Raw genomic sequence first — 21501 nt, 5'->3', positions numbered from 1 at the left:
ATAGATGGTTAGATCCCAGTAGACTGCACAGAAAAGAATCCACAAAGCAAGGAAACATTTCTATTAACAATTAGGAGATAGAAAACCCAGAGCAACATGTTCAGTACTTTAACTAAGTGTGAGACAAAACTCTAAGAATTATTCCACTGTTGGTAAAAACCCTACATAAGTGCTATAGCGATTTCTAGTTTGTAAGTGAGGATGTAAGGGTAGGGGAATCTAGGCCCTCGTCTTACTAGATTAAGAACTTCCTCTCAATAGACTGCAGATGAATACCCAGCCCAGAACTAACTCTAGATACTTTTTAAACACAAAATAATTACTATCTCCTTTCTGAAGTACGTGGGTTAACTCGTGCTCACAATTCTTCAAAACAAAACAAAACGTGAAACTTCACTTCATAGACTGAAAAGGATGCTACTGCTTTTGATGATAATTAAATATGAAGTTGAGGAGAGCATTCCACTCGGGGCTCAAGGATTAGATTTCTGTCAGGCTTCACACAGCTGGAGCAAGATAGTTCTCCCTCCCTCTGTTTTAACAATAAAAACATCTTCAGTGAAATGAGGATAAACAATATAAGTAAATACACACCTTAAAATCCTATATATTTAATCACTGGAAAGGACATAGTGACTGTGAACCTTTCTCTAGATACCACTATCCCACTTGACTCAGATATGAAAAATGCAAACACAATTTTGGGCTGCAAAATACTTTCTTGATGTTATCCAATGTTCTCATTACCTACCAGGAATCATTTACCACTTCTATTCTGTCCCGATTTTTCATGTTTTCTATTTCCCATTTTCTGTTCTCTGCAATGTAAACATCAGTACCTATGATGGATCCTTCAAGGGCTCATGATTCTCATAGGTCAGAATCTTCATGCAAATGAGGCTTAAGTCAAAATTATGTGTCTTGCCTAAATATTTAAGAACATAAATAATGTCTGGGTACCCTAGCTGTCATTTTAAGCTGTCTGACATTTATTGTTCTGAAGAAAAGAAAGGTCAGATGTTGCAAATCTGCATTTCTGCTTCATGCCATTTTTTTTCTTACCATACTTTTCCAAATTATAGTATCGAGGTTAATACTATGAAAATGGTAGGGGAGAAGGAAGGAGAGAGAGAGAGAGAGAGAGAGAGAGAGAGAGAGAGAGAGAGAGAAAGGGGGTGATGGGGAGGGAAATATTCTTCAACACATTTCTCACATCACCTGCCCGCCATGGCACAGCCATATTTGGTAAACTCTGAGCTGTTCCTAATGGCTGCCTTTGTCTAGCAGATGTGTGGGTACCAGCAGGCTGGAGCATGAAGGAAAAGCAGCAGCCATGGAAAGGAAGACTATGCATGGCTTCATGATCTATTTAGTAAGACTGATGTTCATACTTCATGGCACAGACTGAAACCATCTGGCCCCCACCCTCCCTTTCTACATAGCTCTCTGCACACTCCTCTTTGTGTCTCAGAGAAGACTACTGTTGTGATTTCCTGCAGTTTCCCTGCCCATGCCTCGACACATCCCTACCCTTAAGGTCAAAACAGGATATGCACAATAACTAACTTGAGACATCTGAAGGGCCCTAATGTTGGGGGGGGGGCACAATCCTTGTTTTTGTTTTTGTTTTTTATAACCACAAGGAAGAGCAGTGTCGTTGAGCCTGGTGGTGGTGGCACATGCCTTTAATCCCAGCACTCGGGAGGCAGAGGCAGGCAGATCTTTATGAGTTCAAGGCCAGCCTGGTCTCCAAAGTGAGTTCCAGGAAAGGTGCAAAGCTACACAGAGAAACCCTGTATCAAAAAAACAAAACAAACAAACAAACAAAAAAGAGCAGGGTCATTGAGAATATATGCGTGGGGATTTAAAAAAAAAAAAAAAAACAGGCTGAGTTCAAATCCTCCAATCTCCTGGGCATACCGCTTCACTTCTGGGATCCTGCCTTTAAGTAAGGAAACAGAAGTGATACGATATGAAAACCAACCTTACTGTGTGACCACGAGGGTTAAACTAAGAAATCCGTCCAGCGGCTGTGCCTAATGGGAAGTGACAGAGGTGTAGGATCCAGCTGCTGCTAACAAGGTCCCAACTACTCTCCACAGCTGTCACAGGGGCCTCATAAAACAGGGAGCCCTGCATCCCCATAGAATTCTTAAATGGGATAGAAGAACTCCATCTTAATGGAAGACTCCAGAAACAGACAGGGATCTAAGTGGAACAGTACCCAAGAGCTCAGTGGGATTTTTCAATAAGCCAAGCATGGTGTCACATGTGTGAAAAGCCAGGATTTGGGAGGCTGAGGCAGAAGGAACTCAAGCTAGAAGCTCACTTGAGCTCCTTGGCAAGACAAGCCCACCTCCTTCCCCCAAAAAAGAAAAGAACAGAGCATAATGACACATATGTGTTACCTGTATGGAGTGCCATGATGAAACCTATTACTTTGTATGTTACTTAATAAAAACAGACAACAAAATTCTACAATAGGTGTGTTAAATGATTTTGCTACATAATTATGCTTTTTCTGTTGAACACCTGAAGTCCTTCCTATTAGTTTCTGTCCTCCTGATTTAAACATGAGAAATTTCATTTGCCTTTAATACTTCTTTGCTTCACTCTGACAAACTCCTCAGCATCACTGGTCCTTCATTCTCTTTCCTTTCCTCTTTTTTTTTCCTTTCACAGATAGATACTGAAGAAAACATTTAGGGAGTCTTTCTCTTCTAGGCCTTCAGGATTCTGTAAACATCTACCCTAGAGTGCAGAGGCAGCTCCACCATACACACACACACACACACACACACACACACACACACACACACACAAATAGACTTTCCATTGTATCTGAAACATGTGACGCCATGACACCCCTTGATATGGAAGCCTCTCTTCCTTTCTTCAGAACATTTTTGCTAGTGGCAGCACTAATTCTGCTCCACTGTGTAATTATGAACTTTGCTAAAACTCAAATTGTTGCCTCCCCCCACTTTCCTCCTCCTCTTCCTCTTCCTCCTTCTAGAGAACCCATCTGCTTTCAACAATTAAACTACCAAGTTCAGGTAAATAGCTCCCGTATCTATATAAACCTTGAGTTCTCCTCCTCTGTCTCAACTTCGGTCCCATACAATCATGTGCATACCAGAAAACCTCATCTTTGATGGATGCCCCACTGAGTTGTAATCATGCCAACCACTGTACCCTCAAAACACATCTTCTTCCCAATTGTCTTCTTCATAACCAGTATCACAGACATCAGGGAAACCATAAGAAAACCTTACACTTGGATTCCTTCCTCCTGTTTCTCATGTAGTTAGTATATCTGGTCCCATCTGTGATTCTTTTCACTTCTGAGATGGTACAACAGCCTCTCAGGGCTCCAACCTAGCACCAGCCCTCCGTGTGATTAGGAGACTCACTATGAAAGTATGTTTCCTGGGGAATCTTCAGCTTGCAATCAATATGCACTTTCCAACTCCAGACCTAAATACTTCCTTATTTCTTTCACAACAAATCTAAATTATAGACTAAATAAGCCACCCCCACATATAATTCATAATATATGGTCAGAACTCCCTCACCCCAATATACCTTAGGCTTCTCAACCTCAGAATAGTTCTATTTTATTAGACATACACATGTTGCTCACATCCTAAAACGATCTTCTAATAAAAACCCAGAGCCAGATACTGGGGGAAATGCTGAAAGATCAGAGAGACAAACGAATAAGCCACTAGAGAAACTTCTCACTACTACCAAATCCTCATGCTGAATGGAAGGCGAGATCCTATCTCCATGAATCCTCTGACTGAAAGCCTGAGTCCTTAGCCAAAAGGCTCTAGTTCCTGTCCCCTCACACCTTATATGCCTTTCTCTGCCCAGCCATTTCACTGCCTCCCTAGTGCTGGGATTAATGGCCTGTGTGCTCCCCAAATACTGGTAGCAAAGGCATGAGATCTCAAGTGCTGGGATTAAAGGTGTGTGCCACCACTGCCTGGCTCTGTTTCTCTCCTAGACTGAATCAATCTCATGTAGTCCAGGGTGGCTTTGAACTCACAGAGATCCAGATGGATCTCTGCCTCCCGAGTGCTAAGATGAAAGGTGAGTGCCACCACTGTCTGGTCTTTAGGTTTCATCTAGTGGCTGACTCTGTCCTCTGATCCTCAGGCAAGCTTTATTTGATACACACTATATCAACACACACACACACACACACATACACACACACACACACACACAGAGAGAGAGAGAGAGAGAGAGAGAGAGAGAGAGAGAGAGAGAGAGAGTGTTTGTCTGCCTGAATCTGCTGTCTAGAGATCGCTTTCTCCGTTCTCTCTCCTCTCTTCAGCCCACCATTTGTCTTCCAGACATCCTATTTTGGTATTGCTCCCATATTGCAAGGCCCATTGCTTAGCTCTTCTTAAGTAGAATGTTGCATTCCTTCAAGACTCTGTCCTCAAATCACCTACTCCTAGGGGAATATTTTTTTAACTCAACATCTTCTATCTCAGTCCCCAAAGAAATCCATAATTTTCAACAGATACCCTTTGACCTGATTCCTTGCCCCAAGAAGCTTATTGTTTATAAAATTACAGGGTTATAATTTCCTGTCTCAAAGGAACAGAACCCCTCTCAACATGCACTGAACAAGTAGAGTTCATCCGCCTTTAGCGGAATGGATTTTTTGGTATCTGAAGGTACAGAACAGCCCTAGCCTTGCTTCCTTACCCCAGTAATAATCAACCTTTTCAGGTCAGGTCTCCACTAAACCACGATAGCCAGCGTCACCATTCCTTGGGCCTTCAAGAGAAAGATGTCTTTAGTTAGGGATATTTATTAGCATGCTTTGTCTGCCTTTCTCCTCAATTCATTTGAGAAATCCTCCTGGGAGAAAGAGATTTTTCTTCATTCAACATGGTGATTACTCAGTTAAACTGACCTAATGCATAAGTATTTTCTCAGGAAATATTCTAAAAACTATAGACATCCATAAAATCTAGAGAATGACAAAAGAGGGAGAAAGAGATTGTCCCATAAAACTGTAGAAGGGTTCCCAGGAAGTCTTTGGCTGAATAGTTCAGTCATGTATTCGTGGGTGAGATACCACAGTGTGAGCAAAGAACAACTGAAAGAGAATGGGGTGGGGGTGAGAAGGGAGAGGGAAGGGAGAATGAGCAGAAGGAGGAAGAAGGGAGGGAGGGGGAGGGAGGGAGGAAGGGAGGAAACCTACCAGGGAACTATAGGCAGAACACTTTCCACCACAGCTCACACAAAGTTGGTGTGGTAGTTTAAATGAAAATGTTCCACATAGTCTCATATGCAGTGGCATCATTTGAAAGGATTAGGACATGTAGCCTCGTTGGAGTAGGTATGGTTTTGTTGGAGGAAGTGTGTCTCTAGGAGTGGGCTTTGAAGTTCAGAAGCTCAAACCAAGCCCAGTGGCTCTCTCTCTCCCTGCTGCCTGCTGATCCAGAGGTAGAACTCTCAGCTCCTTCTCCAGCACCATGTCTGCCTGCATGCTGCCATGCTTCCCACCATGATGATAATGGACTAAACCTCTGAAACTGTAAGCCCCAATTCACTCTTTACCTTCAAAAGACTTTTTAGGTCATGGCGTCTCTTCATAGCTATAGCAACCCTAATTAAGACACTTGGGAAAGGCTTGAGTGCTCAATAACCAGTACACAGAACTCACCACACACCTGGAACATTTGTTAAAGACTTACAAAGCATCAACTTCAGGTTTAAATTAACCATAAAACAAAGGTTTAAGTAAAGTATCTTGTAAAAGCTTAATGATCATCTTTGCTAGAATCAGATTCATGGGTAAGAAAAAAAAAAACATCAGAAACATTTCAACAGTCTTTAAATGAAAACTCAAACAATGTAATATTCACAATGAACAAGACCCAGTACAAAATTACCAGATATTTCAATACAGGAAATGTGACCTATAAAAAAGGAAAGATGACCAATATGACTGACACAGTAATGTAGAATTGATATAATTAAGAGAAAAAACTTCAAAATTGTTATAATAAAAACACTGAAGGGTGTAGCAAAACATGAGCACAAAGAAATTAAAATTAAAGAACGATCTAGAGCTGGAAATAATAAAGTATGCCAAGAATTGAGTTGATTGACTTAACCCGCTGATCAAATACTCCCAAAAATCAGAGGAGGGACTCTAAGACATGCAAAAAAAGCTACCCAGACAGGAAAGAAACAAGACTGGGAAAATAATCTTAGATCCTTCATGTCCTGGAGCAACATATTATACTGTGCAATAGGGTATAATTGGATTACGAAAAGGTAGAAGCAGAAAAAATATTAGAAAAAGTTCCAAAGCTTGGAATTGTGTTACATACTTATAATCCCAGCTATTCGGGAGGCTGAGGCAGGAGGATCACAAATCCAAAGCCTGCTTGGAATACAGAGCAAGTTCAAGGTAACTTAATAACTTGTAGACCCCTTCTCAAACTAAGAAGAATAAATAGGGGGCTGGGAATATAGCTCAGTGCTAGAATGCTCCACAGTACTTAAAATAAAAAAGAAAGATTGATTGCCCAATCTAATGAAAAATATAAACCTTCAGATCCAAGTCTCTCCATAACCCCAAACAGGTAAAAAATAAATAAATAAATAAATAAAATCAAGCCACATTATTAAGCAAATTGCTGACATATCATCATAAAAAAACAAATCCTAAGGACACCAGAGGGTGGAGGAGACAGCAAACATAGGCTAAAAGAGTCTCTGACTTTTCTTCTGAAGCTAGGTACAAAGAATAACAACAGAACAGCAACATTGAAGCATCCTCAACCCAAGCATCCTCAGTAAAGATCACCATCAGAAATGAAAGAACATCAAAGACACTTTCAGAAAACAAAAGCCATGAAGATTTAAACAAGGACTAACACACATTAAATATTAAAAAACAGAAGGAAAACATCACAGAGGCTTTCAACAAGACAATACACAGCCAAGGTAGCACAAATCCACCAAACTGTATTTATCCCAGTTTTTACAACCAAAAACTGCAAGACAGTGTATAAAAAAGCAACTGTTAGAGGCTCTGAAAAGCAAATAAAACAAGAAATACTGAAAAGGAAAGTCAAGCTCTGGACAGGCAACACACTTGGAGGTAAGTTTTCTTTTCATCTCTCTTCTCTTGTATCTGTGAGTCAATGCATGCCCCGGAAGAGCTGTGATGGTGACGATATGAGGTTAAAACACTCAAGAGAAATCCTTTCTCTGTACAGGAGACCAAAGAAATGGGACCTGTTATCCAAGAGTGAAGAAGAAACCTCCATTCATTCATTTCTTTCTTTCTTTCTTTCTTTCTTTCTTTCTTTCTTTCTTTCTTTCTCTCTCTCTCTCTCTCTCTCTCTCTCTCTCTCTCTCTCTCTCTCTCTCTCTCTCTCTCTCTCTCTCTCTCTGTGTGTGTGTGTGTGTGTATGTGTTTTCTCCTCTCTTTTTCTAACTCCATGATAGTGAGTCCCCAGCAAGGTCAGCCCAGCAGAGAAGTCAAAAGGTAAGACTCCAGCAGAGACAAGTCAGGGGCCCCTCCAGGCCCAGGAGTACAGAGAGAATGCCTGTTGTCTCTCTTCAAAGACCAAAGGCAACCTCTACAGCAAGGCTCTGGCTTTAAGGATAATTCTTGAGAATGATAGTAAATGCACTAATCCTGAATGGACTGGCCTCTGTTTCCGTTCCCTCCAAGTGTCAACTCTACGGACAGACTCAAAGAAAAGGCTTTTAGAGGAGGGCTGAGGTTCCACACCCAAGTCTCAGAACAAACAACACAACGTTCTGAATCTCTGGGATACATTCAGGCCTGTTATATTGGTGGGACTCTATGGTGACACATAACCACTTTGAAAACAAGTTGGCAGGTTTGTTTGTTGTTTTTTTTTTTTTTTTTAAAATAAAGTTGAACATATATTTACCATGTGCTCCAACAACTTGGCAATGGATGGGAAAGAACTCACAGCAGATAGCCACAAAAATCACTTGTACATAAAATATTCCTAATAGTTGGATTCATAAGAGTCCCAGACAGGAGATGTCCATCAAATGATGACTGGGATAAATCCATCACTGTATGCTCACACAATGGAATATTATTCAGTAGTAAAAAGAAACAGGCCAGGGTTGGGGATTTAGCTCCATGGTAGAGCACTTGCCTAGTAAGCACAGGGCCCTGGGTTCGGTCCTCAGCTCCAGGTGGGGGGGAGAACAAGCCACTAATATATAAAAAGACGTATAAGACAAATCTTTAAAGTGAAAGATGATGAACTCCACAGAGAGAGTATGTCTGTATGCCTCATCCATGGGAACCTCTAGAATATACTAAACTACTGATTCCAGAAATCAAATCAGATGTTTCTTGAAGCAAAAGATATGTGAGACCATTTTCAAAAGCAGAGGTGAGGGGGTAGATATGGTAGGAGTTAAGGGGAGGAATATAGGGTGAATAGGATCAATTTGCATGGTATAAAACACTCAAATAATAAAAATATTTACTTTAAAAACTGGTCTAGCAAGACCTTTAAGGATTAAAAATGTTATAGACCCTAATTAGGATGGTGATTGCACATATGTGTGTTTCTCAAATTAAACTGCACAGTTAAAGGAAGCATATTTGTATATGTGACTTATACTGCAACACAGCTAGAGATATCATTATCATATAATGTCACCCTAGATTTAGAGTGCAGATTTTGACACCTGATCCTAATCCTTCCAGGACAGAAACAACCCCATGTTCTTTCACCCCACATTGCTCACCACCCCACAGCAATCATCATTTTGGTCTTTTCCTGTGTCCAGGCATCCCCGTGTCCAGAAAATGATTCCTGACCCGTTTTTCTGGTTTGCCTCTCGCACACCCCTCTCTCGATGTCTTCACTCATGTTTCTCTCATTCTCAGCCATTCTGGCCTCTCTCTCTTCTTGTAAATGTAGTCATGCTTGTATCCAACTTTTTCTGTCTTCACTACCATATTTTTTTTTTTGCAGACTTGACAATAAGACCAAAGAATCTTGAAAATCATATACCGACTGAATGGTCTGTTTTGTTAGTGCTCTAACCAAGCATGAGAATCTTATTCAATGTTATTTCATTTATAAGTGAAATTAGTTATTGGAATGGTTACAGGACTTACATGACCTTCAGCTGTTGTGGTACCTCCACGAGCTAACAGCCTCCCCTTGAAAGGCTTTCCCTTCCCTACTTCAGGAAGCATCTTTGAAACATGCATTCTGGCCATGGGGGAAAAGATACAATCAAGAGCTAGAGACGGGACTAACATTTGATGCAATGCTTCAGGAGGACCTTTTCTACATGCTTTGCATTGTGAAAATCTCACAATAATCCGGCAGTAGCTGTTATTTTTCCCACTTTGCAGATAAAAGGCTAAAGCATAGAGAATAAATAAACAGCATTGGTGCAGCATGTGATAAAGCAGATCTTCCACCCCAGGTCTATGGTACAGTCTACATTTTATTTGTGATAGATAGTTTGATATCTGAGTCTCCTGCAGAGACAACACCTTGGGAGGGAAAACTAAACAGATAATATGTTCATTCACAGGAATACAACACATCAATTAAAAAGAGAACACTGTGACCAGATGTGCAAGCTCTGGAATACCAGCAATCAGGAAGCTGAGGCAGGAAAAATCACAAGTTAAAGGTCAGCCTTGACTACATAGTGATTTACAGGCCAGCATGACATACAGTGAGGCTCTATCTCAAAAAAACAAACCAAGAAAAAAAATGTGGAGGAGGAAGAGAAGAAAGTAAAGAAAGAGGTGGGTGTTTTTAACAATGTGGAAGAATTTCACAAAAATCATATTCACTAAAAGGAGGCAGGCACAAAAAAAGACACGGGGCATCTCAGATTCTTCTCCTGTTGGGATAAAATGCTCTGACAACAGCAATTTCATGGAAAAAGGGTTTGTTTTCGCCCACACACCTAGGTGCTGTCCATCATGAGGAAGTTAGGGCAGTGGGGGCTTGAAGGAGCTGTTCACAACACACCCACAATCAGAGAGCAGAGAGGGATGAAGGCATGCTGCTGCTCAGCACATTTTCTCCATTTTGTACAGTCCAAGATCCCCTTCCCAGGCATTGGTTCCACCCACGGTCAAGCTTGGACTCTCACAACAATGTATATACTCTAGAAAATCTCCCACACACAGGCCAAGAGGATCGTCTCCCCAGGTGATTCTAGAGTCTGTTAATTTGCCACTTAACACCTCACCATCATATATGGCATGGGTCCACCTGCCTGACATTCAAGAATAGTCACAACAGTTGATGAGTTATGAATCAGAAAAAAACAAAAACAAAAATGGTTACTTTGGATGGAGAGTAGAAATGGGTTGAAACAGGATCTTCATGCTGGGGATTTTCTGTCTTTATCAGAACAGTGATTGATATGTCAATTATCAAGCTCTACACGAGATTTGTATTCTCAAGAAACTTATTTTTCATGTCCCTGTGTTTAAAAACAAGCAGTCTCTATTTATCTAAAGGAAGAGTCTTGCCTCTCTTACCACACAATGAAGTCTGGAACTTGGGAGGATTTCAACACAGGGGCATGGTATTGAGAAACCCTGAGGAGGAGACCCAGGACCTCTGTGAGGATGTAAGGATGGCATGCTGATGACTGAACCCAAATCTGACTCAAAATTTGAGACCCTTTATTGATGCTCCCAATGCCAGGGCTTGGTTGAAACCATGATTGGGCAAAGTAGGAACTTACCATTGAAAAGAAATCTAATAGTCACATTTTCTTACTGCCTCATATATATATATTAGACTGATCCAACCTGGAGCATTCCACACAGATCATCTCATTCAATTCTCATAATGACCCCATGAGGTAGTGGAGACCTCATGATACCTTCCCTAAAGACCCAGAGGACCAGCAATCTTAAAACAATTGCACAGGACTTCAAATGTAATAACTAGTGAATACTGTAACAGACTCTAGGTCCTCTGGCTTCTATTGGAACATTCTCTCCACCACAGAACACTAGCTTTAATTATGTAGGCTGATAATTCGGAAAAGTCTACAAAAGAGCCCTATCTGTGCCTACTACCTTCATGAGCCCCTGTTCCAATGAAAACTGGGGGGTGGGGTGGGGGACAGAAGGAAAAGAAGCAGTAGTATCTTGAATTACCCTTCTAGTTTTCTCTGGCTAGCTGCCTGAATTCCTTAAGCTTGCCTGCATTTTCTGTGTCCTCTGAGCTCACTCTATTTCCACATGTCCTTTTTAGCCTTTCCTTTACTCTAAGGGATACCAGCCTCCTGCCTCTATATACCTGCCGTTGCTTAGCCAGGAAAGCAGAGAGCAAGGGCAAAGACTTAATTAGCCAAGTGTTTGGGTGGATCTATCCCAAGGGAGCTCTCCTATCCCATCCTGAGATTTCAGGCTTTCCAAAATGTATATATGGTATCACCCAGTGAATCTGATAGAATTTCCCCTGGGTGAGGTACCCACACTCAGAACAGCTGGCTGGAAAACTCATCCAAAACAAAATTCTGAAGGGGAAAAAAAAAGTTTTGAGAAATCCAACTCATCAGAGAAGCTCCTGAGGGTTACTGCCCACCCCTGACTGCCTTGTCACCAGGCCAACATTCTACTTCAGTTCCTCATCTGTATTAGTGATCTTCCTTATCACAGTTTGAGGCTATGGTCCATCAGAACATGGAAGTCATGGCAACAGAAGCATGGGGCAGCTAGTTATATTGTATCCACAGCCAGGACATAAAGAGAGATGAATCATGAGGCTCCTCATATCTCCATTCTACTCATTCTTACCAAGAGCCCACATTCTTTATTCCAAAACAGCAATCACATACATGGGCATCTTTTGAAGGTAATGACTCAGCCATGGCTCATGAAAACCATTACCTAATGTCACATGGCTAGCTACTGAACAGTAGTCTTTTTAAGGCTGTAATGCTTTCCTGAGGAAGCCTACCTGAGTCCCTGGGATAACAGGCTCCCATGGACCTCAGAGGTTTAGCTGCTCTTGATGTGTTCAGGTCTCATAACTAATTGGTTCTTTACATCTCTCTCCATGCTCTCCACTCATCATAAGAAAGACAATGGAAGGGAAGAGCACAACTCCAGCTAACCAGAATAAGAGCGATGCCTAAGACCAGGGGCCCTTTACTCCTCTGGATATTACAGGGCATGAGGTGGACAGGTGACTTCTGCCATTGGGTAAACTGCTATTCTGTGTGATCATGGTTTTGCTCATACCTAGGACTGCTTTGATGCTTTCTTAAATGGAGTCTGAGTCTCTTCTGTAGAACAAATAAGCAGGCTGTGAATGTGCTTGCTGCAAATGAAGTACACCCTACACCTTGATCTTCCCTCTCTTCTAAAGGGACAGAGTCTCGGTGGGACAATGGGAACTACCATGATGGCCACTCTTCCCTGGTTCCTGGCATCTCTCTGGAGTCAGAAGTTCATGGCAGGAGAATCTACAGTATCACCAGGGTCATCACACATGGCCACACATAGGCATTACATGGCTCCAAGTGGAATCATTCAGATGAACAAAAATGCGTGTGAATTCCTCAGAGTTGTAGATCACTAGATGCTGGAGTGATGTCACTATGAGAAAAACCTGTGAATCATATTGATGGACTACTCGAATTCATCAGCCGTGGGGCTAAGCATTCACATGGATCATCCAATTTAATCTCTGAACTGTCACCACCTACGCATAGGAAGTATCATCATTTCCCTACTTTTATAATGATGAAAGTGAGTTTCAGATCTTCAGGAACTTTCCCAAGTAATGGCTACTGACCACCAAACATTTACTGCATGGCCTTTGGACAAGCAAATTTCACTAATTTACACATCTTACTAGTTTATAACATTCATCTTGAGAGGATTTCTTGATTTTAAGACAAGGAGAAGTAGTTTCCAGTCAGCACCTAGTACAGTATCTAATATCTCATAACCTCTCACCATATAAAGTTTCCAGGTGTACTTCTTTGTACTTACCATGACCTTGAAAGTGTGTTATCAAGCATCTGGATTCCAGTTAGTGCATTCAAAAAATAAAACAGTTACTTCTCCCGCCTACCATACAATTAATAAAAATAATAACTGTGAAAGTGATTTATGAATTATAAAGTCTCATATAACTAGAACAGAATATTAACAACAGTGATAATGAAGGAGAACTGTCCTTTACCAAGCTGGGCAAAATCTCGTAAAATGAGGTCACCCGTCAGTAACCTTTAAAAGTTACTGGGAATTTCTGCCAATGCAATGCTCACTCTCTTCCTATACATACAGGCCAGTCACTCCTGCCCTTCAACAGACCAACATCCTTATAAACATACTATTCAAGATAGCATTCCCTCTGGTTCCTGCATATGAACTTTTCATGAATATTCTTTCTCCCTCCCTCCACCCCTCCTATAATTATAATTTGAACATTGTTCAAAAATTCACTTGAGGGGCTAGAGATGGTTCAGTGGTTACAAGCACCAGCAGCTCTCCCAAAGGATCAGGGTTTAATTCCCAGAGCCAAGTTCACAACAGTCTATAACTCCAGACCCAGGGAATCTGACCTCTTCTTCTAGCCTCTGTGTGTATATGGTAAACAGATTCATGGACAGGTAAAACAGCCACACACAAAAAAAAATATTATTTTTTAATCATTTGGAAACATCTTAAAGAATTTTGAAGTAGCCAGTAGGGGTTTACTCAACCTAGAACTGGTCTCATTTTTTTAAAGCCCTGGTCATCTTCTAACTTTTCCAATGACTCACACCCACCCCCTTCCCCCTGACACACACCTATGGATATGCCTTGGACACATAATCCTCTGATGAATGTGCCTTCCCCCAATGGACCACCAGACTATAACCCAGAGAAAAACTTTAACATGGGAATTGAGAAAAAAAACAAACAAACAAACCAACCTAGCAATTTCAATTTTATTTACTCGTAATCTTGTAACAGTTTCCCAATTTTAAAGATACTCCAGTGATTCTTTTTTTCCACTGGAAACACCAGGGCTCAAAGAGTTCCCAGGAACGAGATCCTGAAAGATCAAGATTCCTGCTTCACAGCCCTCCTGTCCACTGTGGCTTCTCCACATCAGAACTTCTTGATTACAAATGATCCACATCTTACCTGACTCCCTGCTTGCCCCCTTGGGATTCCATTCCATAGTCAGAGGAATACCTATTTCAAAAAATAAGATCTCTAGATATCTAACCTGGAGTTTTCTTCTGGAAGTCCTATCATATTACTTCTAAAGGATACACTAAATAAATTCCCGTCTTTACTGACAGCCACTCTCTTCAGAGATTTGTAGATTGTTACCATGGCTTTCCCTTCATCGCCATTTAGCCCAGCCATATATATTTAATTCTTTTCCTCTTTCATCATAAATCAGTCCCTTTGGCTCTTAAATCAGCTCTCTGCTCTTCTCTGGACTGGTTCCAATTCTCCCAGTTCACCTCAAATAACAGATATCCCTCCTGGGAGCTCCAATTTCCTTTCAATCTTCCTTTCCTCTCTCTGCCCCTTTCAGAAACGAAATGAGAAGGGATGGACAATATGTGAGGTCAAGGGTCAGGTGTACTGCAATGCATACATCTACTCTAAATTGCCCGCATTGCTCTGTAGTACACAGAATGTCCCAAGCTAAGTATCCTCTTTCCTAGAGTGGGTACGGGAAAGGTCTGGGAAACAGAACCTTCCATTCACAACATTCTCTAGACCTCTGGTTTTGAGATTACAGAAGTAGATCTCAAAGCACCTACAAGCCAGGATATAAGCCAGAGTTTCAGGTAATGTGCTAACATCCAGGCAGACCTCTTTGGGGGAGCTTTGGGCTGTTCTGGGTCATTATGTCACCATTCACAGCATCTCAGTAACTGCGTTTCTGAATGGGTCCTCCCAGGAACTGCTTTAGGCTCTGAAGCATTGATCCCATTTATGAATTCATAGTAATCCACAAAGAAAAACCACAAGCATGCCATTCATTACGAAGACTCTCAAACATCCTTTTGTCCTCTCGGGCAGCACAAACCACAAGCGATACAATGGTTTAGCTTTGTCCTTACTGAGTTCTTTTCCAGTTTACCACCTCCCTTGACATGGTCCTGCTCAAGTTTAGGGAACTATCCTCAGTCTATGATAAATGGGTTCCTACAGAACACTGACTGCAAGAGGTGCAGAATACATATGGACCCATCAGCACCATTGTTCCCCTCTAGACAGGACCACAGGCCCCTAGGTCAGGAAGAAAGAAAAATAATTTGTCCATTTTCCTTGTGTTTAATTGAAGGTCCTGTGTCACTAAAGAGTAAATGTCCCATTCTATAAATAAAAGCCCATTTAAAAAGAATAAACTTATCCATCCCACCCAACATGAGAAGTAGAACTACCAACCCCAGTTGCAGAATGTAAGCCAGAATTTCCATACAAAATGATGAATGGAGCCACAGTGATGTGTGCTACCCCCAAGACGGGATGGGGTGTGTTACAACAGGATGTGCCCACTCCATGGAAAGGTCTGCAGTAGATCCTGTATCTGGGGGATGTGGGGAGGGTGCGAAGTGAGGCAAGAGGCTAGTTCTGTGTGGCTGGCTGCCTAACTGCAGACAGCATATGTCCTCAGAGACAAGAGAGGCCATCCTGTTCGAGTGTGAGCACAAGGCCTGAAGTGCTTTTGAATAAGCTGTCTGTCTCTCTGGAGGTCACGAGGAGCTCATCCAGTTACACTTAGTGTCTTATTTGATCCCATCAATAACCATTTGATCCCTATCCTGCCGAAAAAAAATGCTTGGCCAAATTTTCTAGCCTTTTAATGGCAGAATCCTGGCTCTTTCTGAAGCCAGCATTGCGATATGTGTCAAATGATGCATAAGGGCTGGCCCCCGCTGCCAAATGCACTGCACTTGTGTGGGAGGTCTTGGGATGCCCACTGCTTCCCTGCAGCCAATGGCAGAATAGCTCTTGAGAGACACTCCTTTCTACATGAAGCTTCCCCTGAACATGGTTTGATTTCACACAGGGCTCGACTACAGAAGTGTGTTCTCCGAATGCATCATATGACTCGGAGACATCCACTGATAGTTTTCTTTGCAGCCTGTCTAGAGTTGGCAAGTTCAGGGCTGGAAAATGACCCCTTTTGCCTGCCGTCAACATGTGACAACAGCTGATACAGACTGCTAGGGCTTATGGTCATATCACAAGAGGTGATGGGAAAGCTCCAGCCAAGTTCAGAGACAGGAAAGTGAAAGAAAATTTGTCTTTGCAGAGAGTCGTTTTTTACATCCATTACAGAAGCATTGGACACTAAAAGAGAATGTTGCATAGATAAGCCACAGAAGCAACAATGTCATTAAAGCCCAGCTGTTCTTTACAAAAGTGTCCTTAGTGGGACAACAGTTTCATTCTCTCATCTCATTTCACTGACGGCACTGCCAAGCTCATCAGACCCTGCCTTTCTTTCACTGGGCACAATATAAATCCCAGCTCTGATCATAAGGGGTTGTTTTAAGTGGTGCCGATGTCACCAATGTCAGTGCTGAAATACAGCTCCACACTCTGTTTTGCTTGAAGACCACATGCCAGTACAATTTCTGTGCGATGACAGGGGACCCTCAGCTTCTCGGCAGCTCTGGAGAGCACTGAGTGTAAGTGGGAGTGGTGCATGCATGCGTGCGTGTGTGCGTGAGTGTGTGCGTGTGTGTGCAAGCATGGGAGAAGTTGTACTTCTACAACAGACCCCATTCAATGCTTTCCATTCAATTAATACTAAACATTAATAACCAGTGGAGCATAAGAACATCATTTATTTCTGATGATAATTATGTTAGAAAAGAAGCTAGTTTTGCTCAATGAGATCAGCGTGGGCTTCTTAAAAAAAAAAAAAAGAAAGAAAGAAACATGATTTCTCTTCCTGTGATTTTTCTCATTCATTTACATTGCATGTTTGATTCATTCACCGGTCCTCCCCCCGTGGTCTTACGAGAGAAACATTCATTCAAAACCACCTGGTTTGTCATTCCAAAGACACAAGTGGAAGAGTCAGAAGTGCTTGCACACACAGCCTTAACTTGATGAACGTGGGAAGGAATGGGGGAGTAAATGAAACAGAGACCTCCTTCCCGAGCCTCCAGCAGTGAGATCTGCAGTGTAACCGGCCTGCCAGAGACTACCATCAGGAGCAGCTGCTACACACACAGGCAGGCTAAAACTCCCAGGGAAAACCGAGGGGGTGGGGAAGAAAAGCCAGAAAGCCAATCACTGCCTCTCCCCCAAATCAAGGCAACCTTAACGATCTTCATCCCTTTCTCCACAACTCTTCTGCCCCTTGTTCCTTAGTTCCCCTGGGACTTTCCCAGGACATCTGGGAAGAGTGAGAGTCTGAGACCGCAAAACGGATCCGGGGCAGGAGTCCGGTGTGGCAGAATGAATAATTAAGGAAGAGGGAACCTTGGGCTAGCCAGCACTGAGGAGGAGGACCAGGGCTGGGAGGTTGGCTGAGACTCAATGTAAAGAGGAATTCTATATCCTCTGGGCAATTCTACCACATCCCCCAAACCAGTGGTGGCCTAGAAGAGTCCACCGGAAGGAAAGGACAATAGTTTGAGGCCTCATGCTAACTTGGAACTTGGGAGTTATGGGAGCATTTCAACCATTCTCAGAGCCCAGGAAGGCATCCAGTTATAATACAATTGGGTCACGTGTAAGTTAGTAGAAGGCATTCTGCCAACACTGGGAAACTTTTCTCCCAACTTGGTTGCTAGAGGAAAGAAGGCTCTGTTGGCAAATGACTATGTTCAAGCACACAGTAAGAAACTATGGGACTAATTTCAAAATTAATGGGGAAAAAAACGCCTAAGAAGGGTCAGGGTTAGTTAATAGTGGCTGCAAGTTGGTGTGACTAAAAAAATGCAAATCCCAACACACTCTGGTGGGAGCTGCTCACCGGTCCCGAAGATCTGGAAGAGAAGGCGAGGCTGGGAGGCACGGATCGCGGTGGATAGCCTTCCCTCCCTGCCCGCTTCCGAAGCCTTCTTCTCGGGCATCAGGCGGATCCTCAGCCGCCCTTCACCGTGGTGAATCCACCAGCTGAACAGCTCGCTGAGGTTGAACTGGAGTATCCCCACAGCCGTCGCTTCCTCTGGGGGTCCAATGCAGCCTTCAAGGATCGCCTCTTCGCCCAGCTCCAGCACCAGCTGTTTGGCACGCCTGAGTTTGCGCACAGAGCCTCCCTTCAGCACCCTGGACAGCGTCGAACCCACCTCGGGACTAGGCGAACTGGCTCCCTCTACCCAGGAGACCCCAGGCGGTGGCCCCAGTAGCCTGAGTAGAGGGGCGCAGTCCAGAGCCAGCGATCCCCGAGCCTCCAGCCCACCAGCCCCGGGCTCCGAGGGGGACGGCGGCGGCTGCGGTAGCAGCAGGTCTCGGGCATAGACGCGGAAGAGAGAGGGCACCACGAAGTCCACCGCCAGACTCTTCCTCTGCAGACGCGAGTAGCTGAGTGGCTCCCGGGGCTGCAGAGGCGGCCCTGCGGCCAGGGAACCCGCGCGCTGATCCGCTGCAGCTCCGGAGTCCGAGGCTGCTGCCGAAAGCAGCAGCGGCAACAGCCACAGGAGCTCAAGGGCTCCCATCCCGCTGGAGGGCTGGAGTTTATACTAGTCTCCCTTCGCTCGCTGGTCCAGCCTCGCCCTTCACTCCCTCCGACACAGGAAGGGGTTCCCAACAGTCCTTGGTCCTGAACGGCTCCTTCCTCTTGACCTCAGGGACTGTGAGTAAGCTCCAATCTTCTGCTTTTTCCCAAGCTACAAGGAGACAAGAAGGGTTCTCAGCCAAACCGATCTGGTAAGTCAGGGGCGAATCCAGAGACTGCGAGACACCCTGGGCTCAACAGCTGGACCCTGTACCTCTCGCAGTCTGCTCTGGGTGCTGAGCCCCTGACGGTAGCAGCCTTTGCTCAGGGACCACAGAAACTACTGTCGTTGAAGGGAGGTAGCAATCAGGTACCGTTCTAGGAGCCCTCGGCCACTGGAGCCCTCCTTGCAGCCTCCAATCTTCCGCAACTTTCCAGGCTGAGAGCCCTGGCTTCCAGACTCGTCACTGTCTTGCCCACGTCCTCTGCTCCTGTCACCTCCTCTGAGCTCCTTCCCAGGTCTAGGCAAGGACCACCGGAGGGGGCTGCTTTCTAGCGCCCCCTCAAGTGACCTCCGCTGCAGGAAGTCTTTGGATCACCCTGCCCGCTGAACTTCTGGGCGTGAACGCAAGCTCTGCGTTGCGGAGAGGAGGGCTCCTGCTGCCTCCGCCTAAGTTTGCAGCGTCCTCGCTGTCACTAATGTCTTGGCTCCTCGGAGTTCACTCCCAGGCACCAGTGCAGACCCGGCCGCAGCCAAGGAGTGAAAGCATTTCGGGCAGGGGAGCCCGCAATATAGCACCCCCTCCTCACCTACCAGCAGCGCCCGAGGTTTTGTTGACTGGCCAGGGGGCGGCCGGAAGGCGCCTCGCGGCCCCGAGACCCCCTGGACAGCAGCAGCGGGAGGTGCCAGCTGCTACTGCCGCTGCCGCCCCCAGAGCCACTGGATCGCATCTGCCTGGGCGCCCGCCACTTGCAGCTGGCGGAGCCGCGAGCGCGCGCCGGGAGGGGGCGGGGCCTCGGCGGGGGCGGGACTCCTGAGCGGACCCCGCGCAGCTGCCCAGCCCACGCAAGCCGGCCCCGCCCTCTCCCTTGCCCACCAACCAATGGCGCTGCGAGGTCCGCTCCTATGCAAATCTGCAGAGGCCTCGGTATTCATTGAGAAAAGCACCAAGCCCGCCCCGCCTCCCGCTGTTGGTTCTCATTCCTTCCTCCGGATTGTCTGCCCTATTTCTCCGCTGTGCTTGTGTGAACAAGAGAGTATTTTGGACGAAAGGGAAAACTGGAAGTGGTCTTTGCAACCAAGCTCTCGCTCTCTCTCTAATTATGCACTCCACAGATTAAATTTGTCCGACTTCAGAAGAGAGAGCAGGTTCACGGAATAAAACTGGAGGCAAAGGAAAACCAGGAGGCGGCAGGGGTAGCGTCTCGCTGCAAGATCCAAGAACAGCTTCTCTTGGGGCCTTGAAAGGCAACCTTCTCCCTGGACACTGTTATTTAAAGCATTCCTGAGAGTCTGGTACTCCCGAATCACGGAGCTGTTCTTCAGCCACGTCAAGTGTCGTTCAGACCTGTCAGCCACATCGTTTTCTCCCAATGGTGTCTCAACAGGTTTTCAGGGTAAATTTGCGGTTCTGGGGATAGAACCTAAAGCTTCCTGCATGACAGGCAAACACCCTACTGCTGAGCTACCACCCTAGCCTGAGACCATTTGTTTATCATTTTATTATTTTGGCTTTTTGAAATAACGAGCTTGATCTGTAGACCAGCCTGGGTTTGAACTCAATACATTTGCCTAGGCTGATCAGGAACTCTTGGCAATCGTCCTGTCTCAGCCTCCCAAGCGCTGAGATTATAAGCATAAGCCACCACACCTAAGACAAATATTTTTTCATTCCGATTCTGGATCACAAGGTGACAAGAGACTTCCAAGCCCATCCCCATGTCCTCTTGAACGATACTCTGTCAAACCTGTCCTGAATAGCAGGCCAGAGGATGTGGGTGTGACTCAGTGAAAGAAGAAGCTCATAGACTCAAGGCCTTTCATTAACTCACTTAAAATGCTTGGTTCTACCTCCAGTCTCCTTTCAGACAACGCCTGCGTTTCAAGAGAACGTTCACCAGATGCCCCAACAAGACTAATCTTCAGTTCACACAAATTTCTCAGTCCTTTCTCTCCGGGGCTGACTGTCACAACTTGTGCTGGCTCTTCCCGTATCTGAGTCCATTGTCCAGTGGACTCTCCCTCACCCAGCTCTGAGAGACACAATCTCTTGCTCACAGCCCCACATGAGACAATTGCCAAGTGGAGCCTCTGCTCTTCCAGGGGCCAGGGTCTTTCTTTTCCAGCACTACACTATCATGTTGGCCAGTGAAAAACCTAAAGAAAAGAAAAGAAAAGAAAAGAAAAGAAAAGAAAGAAAAACCACCACTACTTCTCAATGACTTCTAGCTTCCGTGTACATTTGAAATTCTTATCTGGAGCTAACTTAATAGTTTAAGTGATAAGAATTATTTGTCATGAGGGGGGAAAGAATGTTCCCATCATGAGGAGGGAGAAAGGAGAGAAAGGCAGGCGTATGGTGAAATATTTTCCTAGTATGTTCAGATTATGATCAATTTTTCAGATGTGCACACCCTCAGAAAAATATCTTTCTATTTGAAACATGAAAAGGATCCCAACCCTAGCCCCTTCACACCCCATTTCATCTCTTTCCCATCTATAACTCTTGTTCAAAGGCAAATTGCCTCCTTTAATTTGTCAGTTAACTGTGAACAGGCCTCTGAAATCAGTGACCACTAGGGGGCTGCAGAGACTTGAAACTCAACCCGG

At 44.3% G+C, this 21501-nt stretch overlaps 1 protein-coding gene across 1 annotated transcript in view; it reads right to left on the bottom strand.

Moving 5' to 3' along the window:
* Alk (ALK receptor tyrosine kinase) overlaps window positions 1-19659 on the bottom strand; it is a 700596-nt gene extending 680937 nt beyond the window's left edge. The window contains exon 1 of the mRNA XM_036170695.1: window positions 17988-19659. Coding sequence (XP_036026588.1) covers window positions 17988-18672 — 685 coding nt within the window. The 5' untranslated portion in view covers window positions 18673-19659. The remainder of the gene's footprint in view (window positions 1-17987) is intronic.
* Window positions 19660-21501: the final 1842 nt, after the last annotated feature.

The sequence above is a fragment of the Onychomys torridus genome, chromosome 21 (assembly GCF_903995425.1).
Source record: "Onychomys torridus chromosome 21, mOncTor1.1, whole genome shotgun sequence".
NCBI lineage: Eukaryota > Metazoa > Chordata > Mammalia > Rodentia > Cricetidae > Onychomys > Onychomys torridus.
Note: the sequence above shows the minus strand (reverse complement) of the source record. Positions and strands in the feature narration are given on the sequence as shown.